This window comes from Drosophila nasuta, chromosome 2R (genome assembly GCF_023558535.2).
Source record: "Drosophila nasuta strain 15112-1781.00 chromosome 2R, ASM2355853v1, whole genome shotgun sequence".
NCBI lineage: Eukaryota > Metazoa > Arthropoda > Insecta > Diptera > Drosophilidae > Drosophila > Drosophila nasuta.
In genome coordinates this window covers 21,663,872-21,674,899 of record NC_083456.1, presented here as the reverse complement: position 1 = coordinate 21,674,899, position 11,028 = coordinate 21,663,872, and the positions used below count along the sequence as shown (strand labels likewise).

General features: G+C 32.4%; 2 protein-coding genes across 4 annotated transcripts; both read left to right on the top strand.

Moving 5' to 3' along the window:
• Positions 1–4,246: 4,246 nt before the first annotated feature.
• LOC132786357 (carbonic anhydrase 3-like) lies at positions 4,247–5,498 on the top strand. The gene is made up of 5 exons (XM_060792869.1): positions 4,247–4,387; positions 4,451–4,542; positions 4,597–4,687; positions 4,740–5,002; positions 5,063–5,498. Exons 1-5 carry the CDS (start codon positions 4,297–4,299, stop codon positions 5,489–5,491), a joined length of 966 nt encoding a protein of 321 aa, XP_060648852.1. The 5' UTR covers positions 4,247–4,296; the 3' UTR covers positions 5,492–5,498.
• Positions 5,499–5,817: 319 nt separating this feature from the next.
• Positions 5,818–7,871, top strand: LOC132785883 (carbonic anhydrase 3-like). Of its 3 annotated transcripts, none has more exons than XM_060792182.1 (6): positions 5,818–5,885; positions 6,721–6,753; positions 6,817–6,908; positions 6,963–7,053; positions 7,106–7,368; positions 7,424–7,871. In XM_060792182.1, the coding sequence occupies exons 2-6, from the start codon at positions 6,750–6,752 to the stop codon at positions 7,850–7,852; spliced, it is 879 nt and encodes a 292-aa protein (XP_060648165.1). In that variant the 5' UTR covers positions 5,818–5,885; positions 6,721–6,749; the 3' UTR covers positions 7,853–7,871. The 3 variants fall into 3 exon arrangements, with proteins under 3 accessions (XP_060648165.1, XP_060648166.1, XP_060648164.1); XM_060792183.1 differs by having other exon boundaries at positions 5,877–5,895; XM_060792181.1 differs by lacking the exon at positions 5,818–5,885 and having other exon boundaries at positions 6,504–6,753.
• The last annotated feature ends 3,157 nt before the right edge of the window (positions 7,872–11,028 follow it).

Sequence of the window (11,028 nt, the reverse complement as noted above, 5' to 3'; positions counted from 1 at the left end):
TATAGAGTATATACATTCTTAATCAACATCAACAGTTGAATAGATATAGCCGCGTCTGTTTGTCCGTCTGTCCATATGAACATCTAAATATCAGAAACTATAACAGATACAGCTATAATATTGGTGCACTTCTTATTTTGACTTAAAATTGTTGTCAAGCCAACTTCCGCCTTCCGGAAAAATTTAATAGCAAGCTAGATTTTTGGTATATTTGTATATTTATAACTATGATATTTATGATTCATGAAAATTAGGTTACCATCAGATAAAAATTGTAGAAGTTACCAGATAAAAATTGTAGAAGTTATTTCAAAAATACTTTTGCATGGCAAAGACCGCCTTAGTGGCTTTGGCTGACAATCTGTAGTCCATGGTATATTTTGAATAGTACTATATTAATTTACCAAATATAGCTCATGGCATATTCTAGTATTTTTCGGTATATTAATTTGGTTTATTTTAAGAAGATGACTTTATTGAAAATGAGTGTAGCGGATATCTCACAGTCGAGCTCATTCGACTTGTTATATTTAGAGCAGCATTGAGATATAAATTTGAAGTTAAATTTGATAGAAATATTAGTTTCTAGTCTGTTGGCAAAATAAACTTTGTCTACAGCTGATCAGAAGGGCGAAGGTAAGTATCACGAAATAGTTTCAAAACAAATATAAAGTTGCATTTTACTCTGTGCCACAGTATTAATCCATATGGGTAAAGTGCTTATTTATGTGCTTCCTTCGAGCAGTCAAAAGACTTGTTCCTATATTGTTGTAATAATGCTGAAAGAGGTTTTACTTATTTCTTTAGTTTTATGCGAAATTATGGCACATTAGCAGCATGACGTATTTATAACTTTTAGTTGCTGCTGCCTGGCAAAAGCAATAGCATGAACAGCAACAGCAAAAGCAAAAGCAAAAGCAAATCGCCCCAAGGCTAACAATAATACTCGTATGCAACTTCATCAGTTGCACAACCACACACACACATATATATATATTTATGAATACACACACACACACTTGCATATGCACAGCTGCACCTACTCAAACAATATGAGGACGGAAGTAGCAAATAAAATTCAAATTTGTGCCAAAGTGTTTCATGGCCGGAGAGGAGCTACATGCAAATTCTCTGCAGTTGATAGTAAACGCTAATGTGAGCCCATGTAACTGTAACTTTGTGTGTGTGTAAGTGTGTGGGTGTGCGCTTGTGTGTGACCGAGTGCTTTATGCGACTGTTGCATACTGCTGTGTGTGAGTGTGTGTAAGCGCGCGCGTGTTGGATGTAATAAATTTCACTCGCTGCGCTATTTTCAAGTCCCATATTGCCTTTTATTATACTCCTCATAGAAGGCATAAAGAGTGTCTTCGATTGTGCAAACGATAATCGAGGTTCATAACAAGCGAATGTAATTATGAACAGCAGTTTTAGAGTTGATTAAGTTTGTAGAGAATAGATAGATAGATAATATTTTAAAGTTAATTGCGTGGTATCTTACAGTCGTTGATTTTGTTTATACCTCGTTTTTCTGACAATGCCAACAAGTGTGAATTAGTATCCACATAAAGGTGTGGGACTTTGCCTGTTTGTATGCAATATTATTATGTTAATTATCTTTTGAAATTTCAATTGCAATAACTAGACAACTGCTGAGTTTAGCTTGCATTTAGAAATTATATTTAGATGATTGAGTTTCAGAGCACTCTAATTGAATACGAGAAAATGTTATAGAAAATATCTACGGCAATTGATTTTCGGGTAATGATTGGGTCTATATCGGTTTACATTTTGTATCATTAAAAACCAGCTAAGGCTGATTGCAATGAAATTTGACATGCTGTCCGTCAACATAGAAGAGCTCACATAATTGAGATTCAAGCGGCAGGCAAATGAATTGTGGCTATAAACATGATGCCAGATGGCGACTCTTCAAAGTCAGCTTATTAACGGTAAGCGCGGTATTTTGCGGCAACGGTGGCCGAATACGTTATGGTAACTGTTGGATATAGTGGTATATATGTATGGGTATATGTAAGTGGTATTCGGGATACAGGTAAACGCAGATATGACTCTGGTACGCAGCTGCATATTAACAATAATTTCCCCAAATGTGTGGTTACGTTTAAGCCAACAAACGCCAAAAATGCGGCGTAATAATAATTTCCATTGGGGTATTGCATGAGTGTATGTGCGTGTGTGCGTGTGTACTATTATTAACATGTATGGTATACGCACACAAACCCGAAATGTCTGGCCAATATACACGGGTTATGCATATGTAAATATATCCTGAAACAAGAGCAACAATAACAACGTCAAATGTGCGAAACAATAATAATGGCGATGTGTGTGCGAGTGTGTGGGTGGGTGTGCGTATATGTGTGTGTGTGATTGTTTGTTTTGCTGTGCGTGAATAATGACATATAACTACAAGTGTATGTGTGTGAGAGTGTCTGTCCATGTGCTTCCACTTGTGCTTTGGGCCACTTGGTTGCTCCTTTGGCCTTTTGTTGTCGCAATTAAATTAAACTTAACATTTCCCGTGCTCCGAAAACATACGCATACACTTACACACACAAATTTGTATCGAAAATATGTGATAGAGTCTCGTGCATTTTACCGCGGGGGGCGTGTCAGCAGCTGTGCCACGAGGGCGTGGCATTCGACACAAAAAAAAAAAACGAAAAAATATAAATAAAAACAACAACAGCTAATTATGTAGACTACCATAATGTGACTCCTGAGAATTCTCAGCAACCAAATATGGCCAATTACAAGCACACTCTATCATAAAAGAGCAACATGAGTCATGTGCATTTCATAAGGCTTTGTAATATGCAAATATATCATTATAATACTTAATCTTCTTTTTATTATCATTACACTTTACATAGTTAATACGAATATGCCAAAGGAAACAAGTAAGAAAGCTACAATCGAGTGTGCTCGACTGTGAAATACCCGCTACCCATTTTTAATAAAAGCTGTGCGGTATTATTTTAATATAATAATTTAAATGAATTTAAATAATTGGATTTTCTCATGCTTTGGCGCATAACTATTTAGAATTTCCTTTGAATTTATTGCACTGCAATTTGCAACATTTGTGTTTAGATTTATTAAACAGCATTAAATTTCCATTAACACTGAAACTAAGTAAATATTTTTGTCTTCATGCGCACACAGAGATAAATTCTCAGTTGTATTCTTTGGCGGTCAGTTGGGAATGGATGTCAACTATGTAAACACCACAATAGTAGTTAAATTCTGTAAAAGCAACCAGGTAAATATAATTAAACAATGCACAAAAGCATCTGAAGCAGACGACAACTGGATGTGAAATAAATTTCATGTAAATTTGCGTTTGAGTCGCCATCTCTTAACAAATATTGATTGTGGCTGAAATGTTGGCTAAATGCAGGACAATATTTAGACGCTAAGTAAGAGTGGAGAGTTAATGTTGAATAAACTGATTAAAGGATTGGATTATGTATTTTATATTACAGATAAAATAAAAAAAAATTATTTGTATTCTTCATTCAATTAGCTGCAAAAGCATAAGAGCTTGGATAGTGTATAACTTAAATTTGATTGTATCAAACAAATAAATTAAAGAAAAGTATTCATATATATTTACGCATGCATTCTACATTTTATCGCTTCACTTTGTGCTCTGTCTATGTATTTGTGCAGTAATTTATTTTGTAAATATTTGCATAATAAATAGTCTGCCAAGTTTGTAAGCCAAGTTATGTGAAATGTTGTTGTGTCATTGCAGTAAACAAAAAAAAAAAACTTGTTTGCAAATTTATTATTTATTTTATTGTATAATTCACTTTTTGAGTCAATGCATGGCAAAACAATTAGTATTTGTATTATGCTTTGATAAATGGATTCAAAATCGAGCTTAGTTTAAGTCTAAGTAATCTTTTGAATTCAAATGTGCACCTTATATATATATATACCTGTATATTACTATTTTATGGTATTTCTGTTATTATTTCGTATTCATAGTTAAATTTTTAAGAATGATATAATGGTATTTCACGACTGTTCGCCTATTATCGGTCTTGAGACTTTTTATTGTTGTCAGCTGTAACTAAATAAGAACTTCACGCTTTTAGAGAAACATAAATGCTAAATAAATAAAGATTAAAAACTCAGTAACTAAATAAGAACGTCACGGTTTTAGCGAAACATAAATGTTAAATGAAGTGAGATTAAGAATTCAGTTGTAAATAAGTCACCTCAACAATTGGTTATTTTGTTGTAAAAGTCATTGTTAAATCATTAAAAATGTCGAATTTATTTTGTCAACTTTGGATACTATTGCTTTTTGTCTCGACAGATGGAGTTCATATTGATACGGGACGTAACACGCACATGAGTAAGCTTTTATTATTAACATAATGTATTTAAAATAAATTAATTTTTGCATTTAATAATATAGTTCATTGGAATCATGACCAGAACGGTAGAGATTGGGAAGGATTATGCAAAACCGGAAAAAGTCAATCCCCCATTGAATTGACGAAAAGATTCGTGAGTTTAGAACGAGATTAATTTGAATTAAAGCAACATAATTTTCATTTATAGAGCGAACATAAGCGATTACCAAACCTAAATTTTCAAAATTATTTTGAACATTTCGGGGAACCATCAGTATTGAAAAATACTGGGTATTCATGTAAGCTAATTATAGTTATTTATCTGACTGTTATCATAATTTTGAAATATAGGCAGCTTTAAAATTGGGAAAACAAGATTTTCTGAAAATTTAGAAGTAAGTGGTGCTGATCTTAAAGGTACATACATAGCGGAAGAGCTTCATTTCCACTGGGGATCCATGGTCAGTAAAGGAGCTGAGCATATAATAAATGGACGGCGCTACGATGTGGAAATCCATGTGGTTCATCGTCGTTCAATATACAATACCATGCAAGAAGCTATTTTACATCCCGATGGATTAGCTGTATTGGCGATTATGATTCGTATTCCAGATGTATGCGAGCAATTTGATTATAACATTCTTTATTTAAATTATTTTCTTTTTTTTTTTAAGTATCGTGAAAGTGGAAATTACACAGATGCAAGGCATAGAGATATCCATAGGAATTTAACGACACTTGGTGACTTAGCGCCACATTCGCAGAAACGTTTACATCTAACACCGCAATCCATGGAAGATTTTTTAATGCTTCTTCCTCGAATCCGCGAATATCATTCGACAACATTAGTACACCCAGCTGTTACGGTTGGAATCATCCTCAAGAAATTGGAGATACATAATTTTTATAGTTACCATGGCTCGTTGACCACACCGGATTGCCAAGAGTCTGTCCATTGGATAGTATTTCGGGAGCCGTTGATTGTCAATTTAAATCCAGTTTTTAATCTTTTTTTACTCCGCAATGTAGATCGAAAGAACGTATTGAACAACTTTCGAGTAAGTCAACCCATTTACAATAGAAAAATTATATATAAAATTTAATTTTAGTTAATAAGAGGTTTTCTATGTAATTATTATTAATATTATCAAAATAAAATGTAAACATATTTTTAACTTTTCATTAATATCAAATAAAATCTAACAAATAACTTTTGCTTCGTGCCAACTTTTCGCAAACAGCAATATAGGAAATGTCAAAGTTTCTGATCTGTGCATTAATAATGAATTTCTTGATTAAATTTAAAGATTTATCACACTCTTAGATTCCAAATGTTTTGTCTCGCTGCCATCAACCATAGCTAACTAATAATTACATGCACTACACACTTATAGTATACGATATTTTCATGTCAGTTGCGAGTAAGTTCCCAAATCGATCGGTTGTAAATATAAAGAAAATTAATAAACGGATTAAAGGATTGGCTGTAACTTAGCTGTATGTATTTGTATGTATTTATGCATTTTATGTTACAGATAAAATAAAAAAAATGTATTTGTATTCTTCATTCAATTAGCTGCAAAAGCATAAAAGCTTGCATAGTGTATAACCTAAATTTCATATTGATACAGATAAATTAAAAGAAAGTATTCATATAGCATTCTACATTTTATCGCTTCACTTTGTGTTCTGTCTATGTATTTGTGCAGTAATGTATTTTGTAATTATTTGCATAATAAATAGTCTGCCAAGTTTGTAAGCCAAGTTATGTGAAATGTTGTTGTGTCATTGCACCAAACAAAAAAAATAACTTATAACCTATATAACTTATAGTATAATTCACTTTTTGAGTCAATGCCTGGAAAATCAATTAATATTTGTATTATGCTTTGATAAATGGATACAAAATCGAGCTTAGTTTAAGTCATAATAAATAATGAGAAAAACACAAAAATACAATTTATACGTAAATACTTCTAACTCAAAGTAATCTTTTGAATTCAAATGTGCACCTTATACTGTATATTACTATTTTATAGTATTTCTGTTATCATTTTCTATTCATAGTTAAAATTTAAGAATGATATAATGTTACTTCACGACTGTTCGCCTATTATCGGTCTTGCGACTTTTTATTGTTGTCAGCCGTAAATAAATAAGAACGTCTTCGCTTCGCTTTTATCTAAAATGAAGTGAGATTAAGAACTCAGTTGTAAATAAGTCACCTCAACAGTTGGTTATTTTGTTGTAAAAGTCATTGTTAAAACATTAAAAATGTCGAAATTATTTTGTCAACTTTGGATACTATTGCTTTTTGCCTCGACACATGGAGTTCATATTGATACGGGACGTAACACGCACATGAGTAAGCTTTTATTATTAACATAATGTATTTAAAATAAATTAATTTTTGCATTTAATAATATAGTTCATTGGAATCATGACCAGAATGGTAGAGATTGGGAAGGATTATGCAAAACCGGAAAAAGTCAATCTCCCATTGAATTGTCGAAAAGATCTGTGAGTTTAGAACGAGATTAATTTGAATTAAAGCAACATAATTTTCATTTATAGAGCGAACATAAGCGATTACCAAACCTAAATTTTCAAAATTACTTTGAACATTTCGGAAAACCGTCAGTATTGAAAAATACTGGGTATTCATGTAAGCTAATTATAGTTATTTATCTGACTGTTATCATAATTTTGAAATATAGGCAGCTTTAAAATTGGGAAAACAAGATTTTCTGAAAATTTAGAAGTAAGTGGTGCTGATCTTAAAGGTACATACATAGCGGAAGAGCTTCATTTCCACTGGGGATCCATGGTCAGTAAAGGAGCTGAGCATATAATAAATGGACGGCGCTACGATGTGGAGATCCATGTGGTTCATCGTCGTTCAATATACAATACAATGCAAGAAGCTATTTTACATCCCGATGGATTAGCTGTATTGGCGATTATGATTCGTATTCCAGATGTATGCGAGCAATTTGATTATAACATTCTTTATTTAAATTATTTTCTTTTTTAAGTATCGTGAAAGTGGAAATTACACAGATGCAAGGCATAGAGATATCCATAGGAATTTAACGACACTTGGTGACTTAGCGCCACATTCGCATAAACGTTTCCTTATAGCACCGCCATCCATTGAAGAATTTTTAAGGCTTCTTATTCGAATCCGCGAATATCATTCGACAACATTAGTACACCCAGCTGTTACGGTTGGAATCATCCTCAAGAAATTGGAGATACATAATTTTTATAGTTACCATGGCTCGTTGACCACACCGGATTGCCAAGAGTCTGTCCATTGGATAGTATTTCGGGAGCCGTTGATTGTGAAATTAAATCCAATTTTTAATATTTTTTTACTCCGCAATGTAGATCGAAAGAACGTATTGAACAACTTTCGAGTAAGTCAACCCATTTACAATAGAAAAATTATATATAACATTTAATTTAAGTTAAAAAGAGGTTTTCTATGTAATTAATATTAATATTATCAAAATAAAATGTAAACATTTTTTTAACTTTTCAAATAAAATCTAACCAATAACAAACTGGAATATAGTAAATGTCAATGTTTCTGATCAGTGCATTAATAATAAATTTCTTGATTAAATTTAAAGATTTATCACACTCTTAGATTCCAAATGTTTTGTCTCGCTGCCATCAACCATAGCTAACTAATTATTACATGCACTACACACTTATAGTATACGATATTTTCATGTCAGTTGCGAGCAAGTTCCCAAATCGATCGGTTGTATATATAAATAAAATTAATATTATCAAAATAAAATGTAAACATTTTTTTAACTTTTCAAATAAAATCTAACCAATAACAAACTGGAATATAGTAAATGTCAATGTTTCTGATCAGTGCATTAATAATAAATTTCTTGATTAAATTTAAAGATTTATCACACTCTTAGATTCCAAATGTTTTGTCTCGCTGCCATCAACCATAGCTAACTAATTATTACATCCACTACACACTTATAGTATACGATATTTTCATGTCAGTTGCGAGCAAGTTCCCAAATCGATCGGTTGTATATATAAATAAAACAAGTAAGAAAGCTACAGTCGAGTGTGAGATACCCGCTACCCATTTTGAATAAAAGAAACATATTTTGCGGTATTTTCTCAAAATATACCGAATATACTGCAAAAATACTAAAAATATACCAAATGGTATATTTGGTATATCGACATAGTACCACATTCAAAATATACCATAGACTGCACAATATACCAGATTGTCGGCCAAAGCAACTCAGACCCCTAGTAAGTAGGCGTTTTTGCCCATACAAAAGTATTTCTTTAATAACTTCGACAATTTTTATCTGATCGGAACCAAATTTTCAGGAATCATAACTACTATAGTAAATATTGTATATACCAAAATTCGCAACTCTTGCTTTAAAATTACGCTTGTTATTCGATTTTTTTGATTTGCGGGGGCGGAAGTGGGCGTGGCAAAAAATTTGAAACAAACTTGATCTGCGTGCAAACATAACAAATGCTGTCGAAAAATTATAGCTCTATCTTTTATAGTCTCTGAGATCCAATGTTTCATACGGACAGACGGACAGACGGACAGACACACAGACGGACAGACGGACATGGCTAGATCGTCTCGGCTGTTGACGCTGATCAAGAATATATATACTTTATAGGGTCGGAGATGCCTCCTTCTATCTGTTACATACATTTCCTGCCGGCACAAAGTTATAATACCCTTCTACCCTATGGGTAGCGGGTATAAATACTGATAAAAAAGAATACATGTTTTAAAAGCCTTTAACACTTTGCGACGAAGCATAGAAAATATATTCTGATCACTCTCATGAGTACATTTTTGTTATGAATTGAAAAAGTGAATTCAAGAACATTAACAAGTTATTTTTTGTCATTTATGGTGCAGATTTATATGATACAAATATTGTGAATATATAAAAAAGCCCTAAGCTGCGTTAAGTGTGAATTTAATATTCAAAACAGTAAAAAGTCCCCCATCGAAGTATAACATTTACCATAAAGCACGTCCCATAAATATGATTAACAGCAAAATTATCATAATATGAAAAGTAATTAAATGCGTTATAAAAATATATAAAAAGTGTTGCTGGATTTAGTGTTTCTTTTGCACGTTTTCGTACAATTTAATAGTTAACTATTATACCCACATAATTAGTGAAACTAATTGAATTATTCTTGGATAGCAGGCATTAATGTCGTACATTAAAAAATATTTTTTGCTATACAATAACAGACTTATTTTACAAATTGATGATTTAATTCGTCCAACTCTAGATTTGTTAAATTTCTCAATTAATTGAATGCAAAAAAATGATAAACATTAAAACACAATTTTTGTCCAAAACGTTTTCTGGGCAACTCCATAATTACAAAAGCCAATTAAATCAAACTTGCACAGAATACATTTTATGCATTAAAAGCGAATTTTTTTTATTACAAAGCAACAAAAGAAATTTACAAGCAGATTGTTTATAAATTATGAAAACTTTGGACTATCATAATATTTTCGACTGCATAATAATAAAATGAAAATTATAATTAATTAATGATAAACAAATGAAAAGCGACTGCAGCAGACTGGACACAATAATATTTATGTGCCTGAAAGTACACTTTTTAATCAAGTTGTGTGTGTAAAACTGGCGAAAAACAATTATAATTACAATAGCCATAAATGTTCATGACCAAAAGTAGTCAGTAACTCTTCGTTGTGTTTTTATATATGTTTGTAACACTAGAGTTAAAAGTCACTTCCATTCATGTGCAGTACACTTTTGACCAGGAAAGCAGACAACAACATAACGGATGCTGCTAAAAACTCGACTAACTATAATGTTATGCACTCTACTTAAGAACTCGAAAAAAAATATGGTGAGGGAAAGAGTGAGACAAAAAAAAAAAAGGAGAACAATGGCATAACTGTGAATTTAGATTACTCATGATGATTATGGGCCAGGCAAACAAACGTCATGCCAAATGCCGGAAACCTCAAGAGCCAGCGCAATTCAATGCACAACAAAGCGCATTCCTTGATGGTCCTTTAACGATCTCAAATTTAGCATACGAAAAGCAACTTTTTCTCTTTGCTTCTTCACCTTCTGCTGCTTGTAGTAGGCGCACTGTCATAAAGCTAAAAAGAAACTGGTCGAAAATAGAGAAGCACAAATAAAAAAAAACTAACAAAAAAAAAAAGAACAAACATAGAACCAACAGTTTTTATGGCTCATATAAAGCAAAAAGCCATTGCACATATTACAACACGAGCAAAGTTTGGAAGAGTTTTAGTGGCTTGCATTTAGTTCTAATTGGCTGAAAGCATAGAAAGCTTTTGGCAATTCAAACTATATGAGAGAGACAGAGGCAAACAGGCAAAAAGAGAAAAGGCACCAGCGTGCAGTTAAAAGAAATTGAAGTCCTAAAGTGCCTTAGGCCAGTTTATTCACCTCGATGTAGTACTATATGAAAGGAATACAAAATGTTATTATGTTGATGGGGATTGAGGGGCATGTGCATGCTTGATTCATATGCAACTGGAGCATGCATTATTTGCCCGGACAATCTCTATTGCATTCTGACTTCGCCTAAAGTC

Bases quoted from the DNA above. Each gene is read 5' to 3' on its own strand.
- LOC132786357 (XM_060792869.1), top strand. From the start codon at position 4,297: ATGTCGAATTTATTTTGTCAACTTTGGATACTATTGCTTTTTGTCTCG. The intron at 4,388-4,450 runs GTAAGCTTTTAT...TTAATAATATAG, and splicing joins GGGACGTAACACGCACATGA to TTCATTGGAATCATGACCAG. The intron at 4,688-4,739 runs GTAAGCTAATTA...TTTGAAATATAG, and splicing joins GAAAAATACTGGGTATTCAT to GCAGCTTTAAAATTGGGAAA.
- LOC132785883 (XM_060792181.1), top strand. From the start codon at position 6,663: ATGTCGAAATTATTTTGTCAACTTTGGATACTATTGCTTTTTGCCTCG. The intron at 7,054-7,105 runs GTAAGCTAATTA...TTTGAAATATAG, and splicing joins GAAAAATACTGGGTATTCAT to GCAGCTTTAAAATTGGGAAA. The intron at 7,369-7,423 runs GTATGCGAGCAA...TTCTTTTTTAAG, and splicing joins TTATGATTCGTATTCCAGAT to TATCGTGAAAGTGGAAATTA.